The sequence below is a fragment of the Mustela erminea genome, chromosome 3 (genome assembly GCF_009829155.1).
Source record: "Mustela erminea isolate mMusErm1 chromosome 3, mMusErm1.Pri, whole genome shotgun sequence".
Taxonomy (NCBI): domain Eukaryota; kingdom Metazoa; phylum Chordata; class Mammalia; order Carnivora; family Mustelidae; genus Mustela; species Mustela erminea.
Genome location: NC_045616.1, coordinates 133,740,636 through 133,759,121, shown reverse-complemented (window position 1 = coordinate 133,759,121; position 18,486 = coordinate 133,740,636). Strand labels below are relative to the sequence as shown.

General features: G+C 33.9%; 1 protein-coding gene across 10 annotated transcripts in view; it reads right to left on the bottom strand.

Annotated features, from left to right (window-relative positions):
- The window catches only part of RICTOR (RPTOR independent companion of MTOR complex 2), a 129,455-nt gene that overhangs the window by 26,110 nt on the left and 84,859 nt on the right, over positions 1-18,486 (bottom strand). For all 10 annotated transcript variants that reach the window (XM_032337544.1, XM_032337543.1, XM_032337546.1 and 7 more), the window contains 16 exons: positions 18,307-18,389; positions 17,093-17,180; positions 16,243-16,333; positions 16,066-16,132; positions 15,838-15,918; positions 13,714-13,814; positions 11,314-11,479; positions 10,905-11,006; positions 10,742-10,788; positions 8,929-9,064; positions 8,336-8,535; positions 7,986-8,112; positions 7,213-7,377; positions 6,942-7,018; positions 6,373-6,451; positions 428-537 (listed from right to left, as the gene is read on the bottom strand). In XM_032337544.1, coding sequence (XP_032193435.1) covers positions 428-537; positions 6,373-6,451; positions 6,942-7,018; positions 7,213-7,377; positions 7,986-8,112; positions 8,336-8,535; positions 8,929-9,064; positions 10,742-10,788; positions 10,905-11,006; positions 11,314-11,479; positions 13,714-13,814; positions 15,838-15,918; positions 16,066-16,132; positions 16,243-16,333; positions 17,093-17,180; positions 18,307-18,389 — 1,720 coding nt within the window. The remainder of the gene's footprint in view (positions 1-427; positions 538-6,372; positions 6,452-6,941; positions 7,019-7,212; positions 7,378-7,985; positions 8,113-8,335; positions 8,536-8,928; positions 9,065-10,741; positions 10,789-10,904; positions 11,007-11,313; positions 11,480-13,713; positions 13,815-15,837; positions 15,919-16,065; positions 16,133-16,242; positions 16,334-17,092; positions 17,181-18,306; positions 18,390-18,486) is intronic.

Below are 18,486 nucleotides of genomic sequence, written 5' to 3'. Positions count from 1 at the left end.
ATCCTATTGCCTCATTTATAATATGCTAATTAAAACAAGGACTACTAATAAAGTATTAGATAAAGATATAATCTCTTGGCATACATAAAAATATGTAAGTGGAAAAGCATGAGGAGCTCCAGAAAAGTAACAGGTTAGCTGGCCTCAAAGTAATGAGTAAATTGTGAGAGCTGAGACCAGAAAAACAGACTAGGGTAAGAGCATGGAAGATACATAATTATATTAGTAAGGGTATTCAGCATGTTATGAGTCCCACTGGAATTCTTGAGCAGTCAATGCTATGCTTTAAGATTTTTTTCTTAGGTCAGTGAAGGAAATAAAATTTCCAAATACTTCGAAAATTTTTAAAAATAAAGAATATTATGAACTGGGTTTGAATTTTATATTAGAGGACCAGTAATAAATTATTCCATTAACTAGACTGTACCTTTGGTTACTCCGACGAACATAGTTATCACCATCAATTGGCTTTCGATAAGTAGTAAGTGCTTCATTAAGTTGTTCCTCAATCAAGTCAACGTATTTTGAATTATATTCCTGGAAGATAATATTGCTTTAGTTATACAGAGTATCATATTATTCACTAAATTTATAACATGTTAGGTACATGCCAAATCTTAAAAGCATAAATATGAGAAAACTGAACACCTGCACAGGAAATTTAAGACATTTTTAAAATGGTAGAACACGGTATTATGATTGCAAATGTTCTATCGTATCTAAAAGCTTTCTGCTTATACTCTTATTCCCATTTTCAATTAGTATTTTAGAGTCCACATAAGTAAGTTACTAGTTTTGTTTTTTATCTTATTTAAATCCCTTCCCCATTAAATACAAACAAAAACTGGCCTCATATTATTAAACCGTAAGCATATTCACTAGAAATCTTAAAAAGAAAATTAAATGAATTGTATCATTTTAGCATCTTTTGGCCAAAACTAGTATCGCTTTCCCTACTGATTTAAATCAAGTCGAATGTAAAAAATGTTGCCAACTGAAACTTGAAAAACTACTTCCATCTTTATTGCAAAAGATCTCTACTTTATTTTTTCCTTTTTTAAACTGTTTTTTAATTTAAATTCAATTAGTCAGCATATAACATATTATTGGTTTCAGAGGTACAGGCCTGTGATTCATCAGTCTTACATAACACCCAGGGCTCATTACATGCCCCTCTTAATGTCTATCACCCAGTTACCCCATCCCACCCCTCCACCAACCCTCAGTTTGGTTCCGAAAATTAAGAGTCTCTTGAGGAACCTGCGTGGCTCAGTTATTAAGCATCTGCTTTCAGCTCATGTCATGATCCCAGAGTTCTGGGATTGAGTCCTACATCAGGATCCCTGCTCAGAAGGAAGACTGATTCTCCCTCTCCCATTCCTCCTACTTGTGTTCCCTTTCTTGCTCGCTCTCTCTCTCTCTCTCTCTCTCCAAAAAAAAAAAAAAAAAGTCTCCTATGGTTTGTCTCCCTCTCTGTTTTCATCTTGTTTTATTTTTTTCCTCTCTTCCCCTATGATCCTGTTTTATTCCTTCATATGAGATCATATAACACCTGTCTATCTCTGACTGACTTATTTTGCTTACTATAATACCCTGTAATTCCATCCACATCATTGCAAATGGTAAGATTTTGGTTTTTTGATGGCTGCGTAGTATTCCTGTGTGTGCATATATACTACATCTTCTTTATCCCAGCTGTCAATGGGACATCTGGGGTTTTTCCATAGTTCGGCTATTGTGCACACTGCTGTTATAAACACTGGGGTATGGGTGTCCCTTCAAATCACTACATTTGTATCTTTAGGGTAAATGTTAAAAGATCTCTACTTTAAACTGCTTAGAAGGAATTGGTAGAATTCTCTGGAAAGCAATTTGGCAGTATGTATCAAAAATGTTACTTCACATAGTTTTTGACTCAACTACACTTTTAGAAATTTATCCTACAGAAATACACGTACAAGCATGCAAAGGCATACAGAAGAATATCCAGCAAACATGGTTTACAAAACAAAAAAAGTTGAAAACAATGTCAATTCAGGAGTGGTATAAAAGCTAAGGTACATTCATACAATGGACGACGCAGCCATTAAAAAGAACAAGCTAGATTTAAATGTACAGCCCTGAAAAGATCCCTCAAATATACTGCTAAATAAAAAACTTATTATCTACTCTTAAAAACAGAACACATTCGTATTTTTAAATAAAGAGTATATACTTATAGAGGGATAGAACATCTCTGAATGCACACAAAATAGACTATTACAGCATTACCTTCAGAAAAGACAGAATAAGCGCACAGGGAAACATTTTTCATTCAAAACCATTTCAGACAACTTGAATTTGGTGAGTTACCTTAATTCCCTTCTTAAAGCCTTTAAAAACGTACTTTTCCTATTTTCCCTTTAGGTTCCATATTTACTTTGTAATAGTAATATGAGGTTTTAATACTATGAGCATACCATAATTATTACTACTGCTACTATTACCACTACACTACTACCAAACTTTCCTCTACATATGAAAATCTTAGGGGCACCTGGGTGGCTCAGTGAGTTAAGCCTCTGCCTTCAGCTCAGGTCATGATCTCAGGGTCCTGGGATTGAGTCTGCATAGGGCTCTCTGCTCAGCAGGGAATCTGCTCTCCCCACCCCCCGCCTGCTGCTCTGCCTACTTGTGATCTCTCGCTATCAAATGAATAAATAAAAAAATCTTTAAAAAAATTTTTTTAATGAAAATCTTATGGCAAAAAAGGCAGATATTCTGAGCTTTGCACAGGAGTAGTTACATTCCTGTGATTAAATCTTTTCACCAAAGGCATTCATTTGGAAAACACTAGCCAAAGGTCAGGGGTATGGTTTATAGCTGTGAAATATACGGAGTTTCTTATGCAGGTCATCCTGAGGATTCTGCCCAAAAGGAGCAATCTGGAGGGGCAAGAAAATCCCAACTGAGGGGTGGACCTCCACCTACCAGGAGGCAATGTAAGTGTGTAGGCAGAGGAGCCCGTGACTGCCCTAGTCAAGGGAACTGAAAATGAGAGATGCACAGTGGTGAGATCTTGAAAGTAATGCTCACGTAGAAGAATTAACACCTGAAATCTGCCAAACTCAAAGCTAAACAGCCCAGATAAAAATTGCACCAAATAAGTCAGTCTGTTCTTAGCCCCATGCCTCTTCTTCCTCCTCCCGCTCTCAAGCTGAAGAGGCCCTAAACTGGCAGACAGCTAGTAAATGGAGAGGAGAAGGAGCACAAAGAGTGATGAGATAAACTGAATCATCCCTCCACTGCAGTGTTTCTAAGTCTATGTCTGGATGCTAGGGTGAAGTTTTAAATTGAATGAGTGAGTTTTTAATACTGTACTGGCCTGGAGGTTTTATTACCTTGAAACAGAGATAGTCTCAGTCCATGTTGGCATGCCATAAGCTACTGGGAGGAAATCAAATACAGTGAACATGGGCTTTGGAATCAAAAAGCATCCCTGTTCTGCTATTTTTTAAGTTCTGTGACCTAGGATAAATTACTCATCTAGGATAAAGTTTACTCTTTTTAGCCTCCAAATTTTCATTCACAAAATAGAAATAACAGAAGGTATTTCACAGGACTGCCCTGAAGATTAAATGAAGTAAGACTTGAAATGGTAGGCAATCAGTAAGTTCTTTCCCTTTCTCCTTTTCTCTAATTCGAGAGAGAAGATTATGTTGTCTTTATTTTTACACCTTCCATTTACTGCTTAACTAACTGTAACTGCGATTCAGCATGTTTGTAACTTTCTACTGAAAATGCTCTAGCAAAATTCACCAATGACCAAACTGTCAAATTCAACAGCTATTTTCTCTTGTTCATCTTATTTGACCTCTTTATCAAATATCTATCACTGGCCTCTCCTTCCTGAAGCATCCTTTATTGACACCATTCTCTTTGGCAATTTTCTCAGTGTCTTTGTCCTTCTATTCCGCTCATTAAACCAGAATGTTCTTTAGGGAGCAATTTCCAATCTTTTTCCCTCCTTCTTTCTCTCCTTCCTTCCTTCCTTTCTTTTTTTTTGTTCTTTATATCTTCCCTGATGATCTCACTCATTTCAGGTTTCAACTACTACTATATACTGAAGACTCCCAAATTGTGATCTTCCAGCACATACCTGAGCTCTAGATCCACAATTCCAAATATTTTCTGGATACCATCTTTGGTCATCCCAAAGCTACAATTCAACATACTCAACATACTCAAAATTCATTATCCTCAACCTGCATACCATTTTTTGTGATCACAATCTCTTTTTTGAGGATTTTTAAAAATTTATTTATTTGAAATAGAATATGAGTGAACACCAAGTGGGGGGGAGGGGCAAAAGGAAAAGGAGAAGCAGACTCCCCACTGAGCAGGAAGCGTGACCTGGGGCTCCATCCCAGGATGCTGGGATCATGACCTGAACCAAAGGCAGATCCTTTACCGACTGAGCCACCCAGGCACCCCTGTAATCGCAATCTCTTCGTGGTGGTTCACTGCATGCTCAGTCACGCAGATTAGAAAGCTGAAGAGTTAAGATGGACTCTTCATTCATTATATCCAATCTGTCCACACATCCTGTTCATCTTAGTTCAAAGATGTCCAGAAAATGTATCCCTGCCTATTCCATCTCAGCACCACTGAAGTTCACATTCTTATCAAATCTTTCTTCTTAACTGGTCTCAATATTCCTAGGCTTTACCTTTGATAATCAAATATCCACTCCTACACTGCGACCTGTCATGTTTCTAAAGCACAGCTCTGATTACGACTACTCTTTAAACACCTATAATTCCCTCACTTCCAATTAAATTGGAATACATTAATGACATAATGTGGTTAATAAGGCCTTCTATAATCTAGTTCTAACTTACCATTCTAGCCTTATCTTGCCACTCCTCACTTAGCCTCACCACAACTACAGTGGAATATAGCATTCTTCACAAGTCTGAAGTTCCAATAATCTATACAGATTTATTATTCTGCACCCTTGGCCTTGAATACCCTTCATCCAACTTATTTGCCTACTCCTCAAGACCATTTCAAATATCATATCCTTTCCTCAGCCCACCCAACATTTCTTTTGCTAATTCTAATCCCTAGGCAGAATCATTAACCCTTCCTTTGTGTTTCCTTATATGCACAGGCCTTTGTTACAAGTTATATTTTGTACCTACTATTTGAAAGTACTATACTAGATATGCTAAGCAATTTTCTAATACTATAAATTGTATAATAAGGTGACCAATTTTACTATGGTAATTTGTTTAAATAACTTCTATTTATGAAATAAAACTATCACATCTTATTTCAATTCTCCAATTCATTATTGAAAGACTTAATCCCTAAATCACGTTTTTGTTTTTAAAGATTTTACTTATTTATTCAGAGAGAGAGAGAGAGAGAGAAAGCAAGCACAAGCAGGGGAGAGGCAGAGGGAAAAGCAGGCTCCCCACTGAGCAGGGAACTGGACATGGGGCTCGATCACTGGGATAACGACCTGAGCCGAAGGCAGATGCTTAACCAACTGAGCCACCCAGACACTGTGCCTAGTTTTATAGTTACAATATTTTTTTAAAAATGAGAATTTCCTGTGAAATATGGTTCAATATAGACAATGATTGAAATTATGAAAAACCTAAAAATTTTATTTACATTAGCATTGCTTATCCATGGGTTTCTAAGATGTTTGACAATTAAGAATGCTTCAAACAAAATAAAATCATGATGATGACCAACTAAAGAAAAGCTAGGAAGTTAACTAATAACTTCTCAGTTATTCTGAAGTACATTCTCAGATTTATGTCAAGTAGCATCTTAAAATAAAGTTTAATTAGATTATTAGATCTGCTTGGTAGAATCATTTTATAATCTTCCTTTATTTAGGAAAATTGTTTTAGTTATAGCTTAAAAGGGCTATCAAAAAGGACCCAAGAATAAAAGAAATGATAGTAAATAGGGTTAAAAAATTAAACCAGTAGATTATAGCAATTAAACTGAAAGAAAAATTACAATAGAATGGACACAAAATCAGTAGGTTTGCTATAAAACAAGGTGGTTTAGAAAATGGAAAAATAAACACAAATAATTACATAGAATTTAAGATGACTTCATATGAATGTTTAAATTTTGTTGTTGTTGTTTTATTTCTTTTCAGCGTAACAGAATTTATTGTTTATGCACCACACCCAGTGCTCCATGCCATACGTGCCCTCCATAATACCCACCACCTGGCTCCCCAACCTCCCATATGAATGTTTAAATATTTGACCTCTTAAGCTTCAAAACACTGATATAAAAAAATCCTCTAAATTCATAGATCTATTTCCTAAGATATAAACTGAAGCTTACTCAACAGAAAATTACCTTGTGCCACTTTTCCAATTGTTTTGCTACATAACCTCTTTCATTCAGATAGGAAAATCCTTTTGGGATGGAAAGAAATCTGTAAATTAAAACAATTTAGTTTAACACAGAGCCTGACCACAAGTGTTTAAGGAGCAAAAATATCTTAAGCAATACCATGTTTAAAGAGCTAAAAAACTTTAGGAATAGTTTCATCCTGACAGTAAAAGGTCAACTATTATTTACTATAATTTCAAATATAAATAAATTTTCATAATCTTGCAAAACACATGAATTCAACCACAGTAAAGAAAATGTCATGAAAATTATGAGGAGATATAGAAATGTAAAATAAACATTAAGGAAAACAATGAAAAGACAGAGTTTCAGTATTAAAGGATATCTAAGATTCTAAAATAGGCCTCTTTCAGAAGTTAACACTAAACTCTTTAAAGTGTTTCCTGTTTGGATTGAATCCAGCTTTAAAATACACTGCTAAAGAGAACACAACAAAAAACATAACTACAAGAAAAATTTACTTAACATTTACTTAAAATTTACTGAACATTTTAAATTTACTTAACATTTACCTCAGGAGAAGAAGCAAACCCTTGTCTCCAAGGTGGGATAAAGCTGGCTTCATCTGAATAAGAGCATGAAGATTGGCCTAAAGAAAGTAATTATCAGGCAAATTAACAATTGCAAAATGATAGTAAGTTGTTTCCAAAACACCTATATTAAGTACATTATAATTTCACATAATTTTCTATTAAAATTCAGTACTTTAATAAAGTTTAATAATTAAAATAACTGAATAAAAATCATGTCCAAGTATTTTATTATAAAGTAATAAACCTTCACCTTGTCTTCACATGCTTCATCAAGAATATCAAGAGCTTCAGAAGAAATCGTTTTGTTTTTATCATGTAGCTGGGTAACTAGTAATTCAATGCCCCAATTATTGAAGAATTCAACATTAGCTCTCAATAATACTCTTAAATGTTTTGTTGCATACAGCCTGCAGGCCTACAAAGATAAATGAAAATATAAAAACAAACAAATAAAACCCAAACTTCATGGATAGTCTATTTGGACACTGTTTTGGGACAGTTTTGCTATTTGAAAAGAGCAGAAGAAATGGAATTGAGGGTCTAGCCCCTGATATATTTTCTTAGTACTAGGTAAATAAAATATTTGCTTTAATCTAGCTGCTTCTTCCCCTTTATAGAAAGAAATGAGTACTGTATACGGTTCCTTGGAGGAACTACTGTTTTATTTTTATTATTATTTTTAAAGGTTTTATTTACTTATTTGACAGAGAGAGAGAGCAGGAGAGCACAGGCAGAAGGAAGTGGCAGAGGGAAAGGGATAAGCAGGTTCCCCCTCACTGAGCAGGGAACTTGATATGGGGCTTGACCCCAGGACCCTGGGATCCTGATCTGAGCCAAAGGCAGTCGATTAACTGACTGAACCACCCAGGAAGGCGCCCCATGGAGGAACTACTATTTTAAAGTAAACCCAAACCCCATACCCTTTTCTTAGAATTAGTAATTAATTTTGCTTGGCTAAATTTTATGAAGTAAAATAAAAAAATACAGCTATAAAAAATACAGTTCTGTTAATGTTATACTCACATCAGTGGCTGCAGTAAGGATTTTGGAAAGGATAACTCTTGCCAAGCCATCTCTGCTGTAGTCCAAGCTAGAAACGGTCAGTTTCAGTAAGTGATCTTGGTTTTTCAAGGAACAGAGATTAAGGAGACTTTAAAAAAAAAAGGGGAGGGGGGAATGAAAATATAAACAAGCATTTCTAGAAAAAAGCATTTAATGATAAATATCACATAAAAAAGAGTAACAAAGCATAAGATAACTCTAATTTTGGGGGCGTTTTAACAGAATTTACCAAATTTATGTACATGGAATAAGAAGCATGCTACTTCTGACTACATTAAAGATTAAGTTCAGGAATATACTGAAACAACTACCATTGAAATACGCTGCATTTTTCCAGCATTTTGACTCCATGAGGGTGGCAAGAAAGTGTTCCAATAAATAAAAAGTAGTGTTGACTAAGGGTAGTCAATAAACCATTATTTTGAAGACTTCTTTCAGGTTTCATTCCAGATGAAGCATTGAGCCACTGAACAATATCTTTTACCAGATCTTCTAAGTATCCTTGCCCATCCTAAAAGCAAATACATTGTGATATTACTGGAAAAGCACTTAGTGACTATAATTAGAAAATTAATTTTAATCAAATCCAAGAAATGTAATGATAATGATAAAGTTACTAATAATGGATATCAACCACCAAGTATGTTCTTTTAAATTTCATTCAACACTATCCTGCAGGAAGATGGTATTATCTCCCATTTTACAAAGAGAAAACCAGGTCTTCTATAAGACACATAAGCTGTCTAAAGTCACATAACTAGCTAGTGACAAAGTCAGGATTCAAATCTAGGTCTGAGCTCATTCCTTATGTTTCTAAATACAACTTATATACTCAGAAATAAAAGGAAGAGGAAAAATTTAGTGAAAAACATTTGCTCTGGAAAATACTCAAAATGCTTATTACCTCTTCGGACTCAAGAAGAAATTCTGTAAACTGGCAACCCACAACTGTGAGCTGCTTGGACTTGGCAAAATCCAGATCCAGGTTGGCATATAATTTACTGCTGGGCTTATAAAAGTAAAGTAGTCTTCGTACAAACCTAAGAGCAAAATAAAATTAGCAAAAAAGAAACCAAAATTACTTTAAAATCTTAACCAAAACTTAAGATAATAATAAAGTCTTGAATGTGTCTTGGGTTTAAAAAAAATGGCAAGGAATAAAAACATTTGGTACATTACACCCACATGCACACATGCAAAAACAACAAAATACAAAAAAAAAAAAAAACCGCCTTAATTGTGAAGAATAGTTTGTAAAATAAGAATTTTATGGTGAGATGCCTCAAAGAAATATCAGAGAACAAAGACACTAGCTGGCTAAATGCAGATGTAACACAGCTAGAAGATAGGCTTGGATAATACGAAGAAGAACCCTGAATAAAAATTTTCTTCTACTGTATTTTGTGACAATCTTTGTCCCATGACTCTATAAAATAATCCTACACTGGATAATTGTAAGCAAAATAAATCATACTACAATTCTGTCTGTTTTTCACCATTAGGCAAAAAAAAAAGCACAAGCTGCAGGTAAAATTTAAGAAACTGAATTTATGAAGTAATGAACATAATTTATATTTCTTTTTTTTTTTAACATAATTTATATTTCAATGTTATAACTTTCAACATTACAGGCTTAGCTTCTATTTAACTCAGTTCAATTTAATTTCATGCATTACAATCCAATCCAATAATGGTGCCAATTCCAGAATGTGGAGAAACAAAGCTGAAAGAGACTTCATCCCTGTTTTCAACCAGTATAGAAAGCTGAGGCTAAGCTTCTTTATTCCAAGTTTACATATGTTTTGTATAAACTGAATACAGATATTAAGTTAAATATCATGAGTAGATGAATACAACCAAATAATAAAGTTAAGGACATAAATTTTTCAGAAACATGAAGTAAAGGCTCTCTTATCGAATGAGATCAGTAATGGTAGTGGATTAGTCTAAACTCAGAATGAGTAAAAAATGCATGGGGTTACTAGGGAACAGCACAGTAGCTTGAAGTACTGTGTATGCCATGAACATTAGTATGTTTTATGAAAGGTGTGGAGAACACCTTAACTTGGTTAAGGGGAATGAATGTAAAGAGGAAGACAAATGGCTAACCCTCCAAAGTCAGATGCAAATGCAAGTAGAAGCAGAATAGTAAAAATGGCCATCATTTTAGGAGGGTAACACTATGTCCTCATTATGTCATCCTCATGCATTAGGGCTAAAATTACACATGGTTGAAATTACCCCCATTTGAGAAACTTTCATCTGAAGTACTTCATATGTTCCAAAAGTAAAACCAAAATATAAATACTAGAAAAAGAATTAGCTGATGCTTTTGGGTTGTTAGAATATACACAAAAATGTATACATGTCCCTACTGAATACCAACTATTAAAATGTATGTATGTGTCTTTTTTTTTTTTAAGATTTTAAAAATTTATTTATTTGACAGACAGAGATCACAAGTAGGCAGAGAGGCAGGCAGAGATAGAGGGCAGGGGAAGCAGGCTCCCTGCTAAGCAGAGAGCCCGATGCGGGGATTGATCCCAGGACTCTGAGATCATGACCTGAGCTGAAGGTAGAGGCTTTAACCCACTGAGCCACCCAGGTGCCCCTGTATGTATCTTTAAAACACCAATTATTACTTTTCATGGGTATCAGGTATAATATAATTCAAATATAAGTTCTTTCAATTTAAATGCAAAACAGTTGTTACATACCTGTGCAACTGTTCATCTTTATAGTTTCTTAGATTTACATTTGGCCACTAGAAAAACACAATATATTATATCATATATGTATTTATCAATTCCCAAAATATAATTATGATGAATTACAATGAATAATACAATGAAGCCATAACCAAGAAGTAGTCTGTCCTACCTTAAGAATGGTCCCTATAAGATTCCAATTCCATTCAAGATTCTCTTTATGTTGAAGGACTTGGCTATCTCTAAGGTTCATTAGAAGGGCTTCCTCTGTATCCTAACATCATCAGAAAGTAATAAGGAAAATTAAGGCAAATTATCTTCAAATTCAGAAAACTAAGTTCAAATTTTTAAAATTCAATTTCAATTTAAATTTCATTTAAGGATGAATTATCAAGGCTTTTTAACTTTAAAAAGCTATAAAAACATAACTTTAAACTGCCTAGTCATTATAAAACTAGAAAGCCATTGAAATTCCATAAGCATGAATAAAACTGCTAACTCAAGCAAGTATATGCATAGTAAAATCCATCAGTTAAAAATTAAGAAACTAAGTTAAAAACTGCGACATTCCACTTCAGTACCTTAAGAACAAATATATCTTTCTGAACTCGGAGATACTGATCCCGTTTCTGGTGGGTTGCAATTGCTTTCTGAATAATGTGATCTAAATGAAGGCTGTAAGGTTTAGGTCCTCGTTTCTTCATTTCATGGAAGCGTTTTAAACAGTTCAAGGCTGCACTGGCTCGCCTAATTTAAAAAAATGAATTAATTCTGTAGCAAAGCTAGCATAATTTTAGAGATCACTTTGGTAAATTAGTAAAACATTTAAATTCAAGGCTAGAGATTATTACTAAAAAGTAAATTATTTAATCAAATTTGAACCACAAAGAAAAAAAATCAAGAACACTGCTGATTTGTATGAAGAAACACTATGTAGGGGCGCCTGGGTGGCTCAGTGGGTTAAAGCCTCTGCCTTCGGCTCAGGTCATGATCCCAGGGTCCTGGGGTCGAGCCCCACATCGGGCTCTCTGCTCAGCGGGGAGCCTGCTTCCTCTTCTCTCTCTCTCTGCCTGCCTCGCTGCCTACTTGTGATCGCTGTCTGTCGAATAAATAAATAAAATCTTAAAAAAGAAAGAAAGAAAGAAAGAAACACTATGTAGACCCAACTAAATATGTATTTATTAATCTTTTCTGCTGTGGTGGTGGGCACTTTTTGTATACTGGTTTTAAGAACTCCTAAAAGTCAGGAACCCAGTTTTCTCTCTTTTCTTACGGAAGTTTAAAAATTTGCTTTTCACATTTAAATCCTTAATCCACCTGAAAGGAATTTTTGCTTATGGTAAAAGGCAGGAATATTTTATTTCTCCCCATCGTGTGAATAACTGATGATTCCAGTATCAGTTTGTACAGTCTCTATTTTCCCACACTGATCTGCAACTGTTAATGGTATCCTTCTAAACATTATTTTTAATTCCTTGTTTGTGGTCCATAAAAGCACTGTTTTCAAGAATATGGTAGCAATCAAGTCTCAACTCCCGAACTTCTGGTAAAAACAAATCAGATTTAAAATTTTAAAACCTTGAGATGCGCTCAGATTGGGAACTATTGAAGGTAAAGAAAGCTTGCTGAGCTAAAAACAAACGAACAAACAAAACCATTTTAAGACTATTATTACTGAAATTTTGAAGGTAAATTTGAATTCCTGATGAACCCTGAAATTCATGGCCATAATCTGACCCAGAGAGGTTAGCTCTACCAGGCTTTGGAAAACACATTCTTCCATCATGAAACTACTATCCATCATGAAACTGAAAGGGGCTTCTGGCTGGCTCAGTCAGTAGGGCATTTAGCTCTTGATCTCGGGTTTATCAGTTTGAGCCCCACAGTAAATACAGAGATAGGTTGCTTGAATAAATAAACTTTAAAAAAAAAAAAAACACCTGAAAGCTACCATTACTTATGGAAGCCTAGAGTTATAACTGAGATAATCCCTAGTTAACTCTCAGTTTATAATACAAGTTCATTCTATTCATTCTATTAAATAATAAATTTATCTAATTGTATTAAATAATAAACTTAATAATAAATTCACTGGCAGAGTTAAAATTAAAAGAATGTTATTTATTTATAGTGAGGCCCATATATGTACTTCTGAATTAATAAAGCTAACTGAACTTTTAAGAACTGTGTAACTGTCAATAAAATTCACAGTTCTGAACAGTTAATGAACTATATCTCACTAATACTACAAAAAAGTCTAAATATATAGATTTTTCTAATAGGTAGAATTAAAGAAAAAAAAAGAAAGGAAGGAAGGACGGAAGGAAGTCAGACTTCTGGCTTAGACATAATCTTAACCAAATGAAAAAGATTCCTACTAGCACTTTCTAATCAAGCTTCTCCATCTTTACCTTTTAAATTATATTTTATTATTAGCACTGAAATTCCAGCAGACCTACAGCTGTATTAGCATATTTTGTTTATAAATTCTGTTTGCAGTATCTCCTTCAGATTTAAAAGTTTAGCTTACTTCAGTGCCTATAGTATGGGTTACTAAATTCCAAAGTTTTTAACCACACATACAAATGAATACATTGCTATTCTTTGTGCTTTATTAACTTTAAGTACTTTAGACATTAAAGAGCCCGAGTTGCTACTCAAAACATAAAATAGTCCAAAAAATTCTCAAACACCATTTTTAACGATGTGGTAGAGTTTATGTCCTGGTCCAGAAACATGCTAGAAAAACTTGATTTTATTTTACTATGCTATAATACTTTGTAGACTATATTAAATAATACTATCAATTTTCCTCTCATCTGTAAGGCATCCCAAAAGAATTCCACCCCTCCCCCCCCCACAAAAAGCATTTCCAAGCAAACTCTTCACATATACACACAGAATTTTAAAAAGAAGAGAAGGTCATCTAAATGGGTATTAAATATACCAGGCACAGTCTTTGCTAGAGCTCTGATACTTACAGTCTCTTTTCCTTGGGAATATCAAAAGATGCAGCCATATTCATTAGGGTTGGCAGGCAGTGCAAATGATGGCTATGTGAATGAGGAAGTATTGTATTTGCCTAAAAAATGAAATATAGTATTTTTTAGGAGGTGACAAATAGGAATATTTTATATAATAGATTATCCACAGATAAATACTAAAGCTTTTACTCATGAAATGAACTTAATGATTCACTTTCCAATACATACTTATTTATAATTTATCTTATCTACTTTCAGTAAGGATGAGACTGAATGAAGATACAGACTCATATAACATTAATAAAACTCTGAATTTTTACAGATCCTTTATTATATAACATTAAGTGGTAACTTAAAATGAATTTAGTTACAATTAAACTCAATTCTTAAATGATCTGAAAGGATTACATATCAAAACTTAGATCCAGTGCTATAATGTTACATTAATCCTACTTTCCAAACAAAACCCACCACACAATCTGCTTTCTACCAGTGAAGATAAGTAAATTAATCAAATGTGGAAGCCAGAAAATGTAAGCATAACAAGCAATGAACTAACACCACTATATTCAAAATGAACAGCTTTTTTATTTCAAGGGAATCTAGAATTCTGGTCATGAAGGAAGGAAAAAATGAAATTTATAAAAAAAGATTCCTTCATAAAGAACATGAAATTCTAAATATTGATAATCTTACAGGAAATGATATATTAAGAATTAAAATAAAAGGGACGCCTGGGTGGTTCAGTCGCTTAAGCATCTGCATTCAGCTCAGGTGGTAATCCCAGGGTCCTGGGATAGAGTCCTGCATCGGGCTCCTTGCTTGGCGGGGAGCCTGCTTCTCCCTCTGCCTGCTTCTCTCTCTGCTTGTGTTTGTGCGCATGCATGCTCTCTCTGACAAATAAATAAATTAAAATCTTTAAAAAACTTAATCAATTAAAAAAATAAAAATCAGATCTGAAGGGACGCCTGGGTGGCTCAGTCAGTCAAGCGTCTGCCTTTGGTTCAGGTCATAAAGGGTCCTGGGATTGAGTTCTGCACAGGCTCCTTGCTCAGCAGAGCCTGCTTCTCCCTCTGCCTGCCGCTCTCCCTGCTTGTGCTCTCTTTCTCTAACAAATAAATAAAATCTGAAGAAACAAAAAAATCAGATCTGAAAACCTGCAGTATTACTTATTCTTCCATGGATGGACTGAAGGAGAACAGAGCATGTGGCTAAATAATTCGCTGGTAAATAAAACAGTTACCATTAAACTCTTTAATTCTCTTTACCTCACTCACAGAACCCACCTATTACATGGAAAAAAAAAACAAAACAAAATACTAGAGGTGGGGAGGACTGAAACAACAAAAACAAAAATGTACTTTGCCAATATGAGACGATCATAACATAATTTTAAAAAGATCTGCTACAAGGTTACTTCTTCCTTAACCAGTTAAAATGGTTTTTATTTAGTATTCTATTAACAAACAGGTGACCTAGAAATAGGAATTCTATCTTGCAAACAATCAGTTCTCCCATTGCTTGATTTGCTGGGAGTAGATAATGGTTGGATCACTTCCTAAGCGCCTTATTTCCAGAAGTTACTGACGTCATAAAATCAAGGCAAACCACCCCCCAAAACAAAACAAACAAAAAAAAACACAAAAAACTCACCTTCTAAGCCTAAACTCACAAGTTTGCAAAAAATGTTTTCAAACAAGGGAATTACACTTAGAATTTTTTTCAGTTTTCTGAAAAACTGAAGCAGTATCTAGTTTTGTAATTTCTTGCTTTATTTTAGGCAACAAATCTTTTTGAGATACATTAAGATTTTTAAGACTCAAAATGTTAACATTAAAAGTGGGTATAAAAATCAATATTCAGTACTTTTTGATTTTTACATGTTCCATTTAAAAAACTAGCTTATACTATATATACACATTATACACACACACACACACACACACACACACACACACACACACACATATGCATAGATAGATACAAGGCATCAAGGGTTCTTCACACCGTAAAGACAAACACTCAAAAAAAGTAAACTTACTTTTTGAGATACTACAAAGTAATATTTTATAAATTAAAACATTAATGGTATAAAACATAATCAGAAGTTGTTCAACTTACCATATGTAAAAGCTCTCCTAAAAGGATGGTAGCTCTAACTGAGATATGGTCATCACTGTTTGTTATCACTTCAACCAAACCCTTTGAAAATATAAAGAAAATATTACCGTTGCAAAAGCAGTACGTAGGAACACATTTAAGCATCACATATGCTTATTGCTCTGAAATAACTCTGTTAGAGAAAGTTTAAAAAATAAAATAGAATAAAATAAGGTTTGTAAGTCTTACCTCTAGAAGCCCATTACGAATAAACGCAGAGAGTATCAGTGCCAAGTAATTATCCATAAGGTCTGGCCTAGAAATAAACATAGCACAGAATCAGTTTAAAAACTGCTCAGTATATTACATGATTTACAAAAAAAACGGTAAATTATAATAAATTTGAACTATTTCCCTAAATTCTACCTGGATCTGGCTCGATGAGGAAGAATAGTTTTTGCCTCTGCTGCTACAAAGCCATCTGAAAGCCTCCAACTGTCTTGGAATCTGCCTGGATCTAAAATAGTTAAAATTAGGTAGTTAGAAGAAAGTGAGAAATCACTAAAACACATCAGTTAACCACTGGCTATTCAGGCTATAAAGAATGTTGTAAAATGGTTAAAAAAACAGAAATTGGTTAAAAAAAAGGACTGAGGGGCTCCTGGGTGGCTCAGTTGGATTAAATGTCCAACTCTCGATTTTGGCTCAGGTCATGATCTAGGGGTTGTGGGAATGAGCCCCACATGGGGCTCTGGCCTTAACGAGCAGTCTGCTGGACATTCTCTCCTTCTCTGCTGCCCCTGCCCCACTGAAATACATAACTAAATCTTTAAAAGATGTTAAAAAAAAAAATGAAAAGGCATACAGCAAATAAATGATTTATCGATATACACAGATCTAAACTTCTTTCATTTTGGGACTTAGAAGTCATTTGGGTAAAATACAACTATAGCAAGGATTAAATAATCTAATTTGAGAACTACATCAGTTTCTTATCTTTGCTCTTTCTTTCTTTGTTCATTTTTCTATGAATTTCACTGCTCATTTGCAATATCTAGGGTGATGGTAAAGAAATTAACATTTCTTATTTTTTGAAATTTATTTAAGGTTTTGTTTTTATATTAATTTATTATGCTATGATGATGCCGTAAGAAAATGTTCCATTTAATATTCAATATTTAGTTCAGTATTTTGCCTTTGAGGGACTCCGTGTATTAGATAAACCATTTTAAAAATCACAGTATATGAACAGATTCAAATGGACTTCAATACTTACCTACACTGAGCAATGCTTCTATGAATTCTTCAGTCACAACAGGTAGAGGAAGACGAAATATATCATAGAGCACTTCAAGCAGACCTCGCTGCAAGTGCAAATAAATACATTTCATTTATTTTTATGGAAGGATCTTCATTTAAATTTAAAAATTTAAAACAGATGTTTTAAATGTCCTATTCACAGAGAAAAAAACAGATAGAAAGAGAACTCCTTATTTTAGAAAACTGCCATCTCAGGTCTATACTAGAGCAGAGATAACTATGGTGTGCTTACTACATACACGACTTAATCTTTTCAATTAATCTTTTATTATCCCCACCGTAGTACATATGGAAAAAGATTTAAATGTAATTTGCCCAAGGTCACGGAACTATAAAGACTAAAATCAGGAATCAAATAGTGGGTCAAACTCCAAAAACCACGTTCTTTCACCACCTGCAAAGTAAGCCACCATGAACTGGCCCCAACCTTTAGTTCCCTGTTTATAGATCTTTCCATCTAAAATCATATCCTTCCATTTCCATGGTCTAATGTTTCTCAGTTCACATTTTAAGCAAGGAACCCCTAGCTAACATCTTCTAATGTTTTTCAACTCCAGGTTTGGCTCATATAAAGAAAAACAAGAAAAAGGCAAATTTTATTCTTTCAAGCACGATTAAAAACATTTAAGTAGAAAAGGAAGAATCACCGAAGAGCTCATATTTTCCCCTCCAATTTCAATTTCTTTTAGCTGTTTGGTAGAAATTACAATGCACTAATAATCTAGGAATATATCTAATAAATAAGCATATAAATATTAACGACCCAATTTTAATGAAAACCACCACTCATTTTATAAAAACGTAAGTTAGAAGGCATAAGATACATAAATACTATATTTACTTTTTACTAAATATATTTCTGTATTGCTTGAACCTTTCACAATGAGAATGCCCTCCTCTGTCTAATGAATAAAGCATAATTAATTTTGTATTTTTAATCCAGTTTTTAATTCAGTCATAGTTCCTAACAACATCACTATTTCAAATTATTTGCATTAGTGTTAGGGTTCAACTAAGTAGCAAATATTTATTCAAGTATTTTTTTCAATGCTCTATGCTACAGATGAACAATTCATGAGGAAAAAGCAACACATGAAATAAGTTTTTTTAATAATTAATTTCCTCTGTTAAAAGTCTGGGAATAAAACAGTAAGAGTAACTTTTGCCTACCCTTATTTCCATATTTGGTATACAAAGTACTCCAATTAGAGACTGGATCCCAGAGTTTCCAGGTTTACACAAATTAATAATACCTAAAGAGGATAAAAAAGAAAAAAGAAAATCACTGATTTAAATTTCAAAAAATACATAGAGCAATGTATTCATAATATAAAATCTGTGGTATTTTTC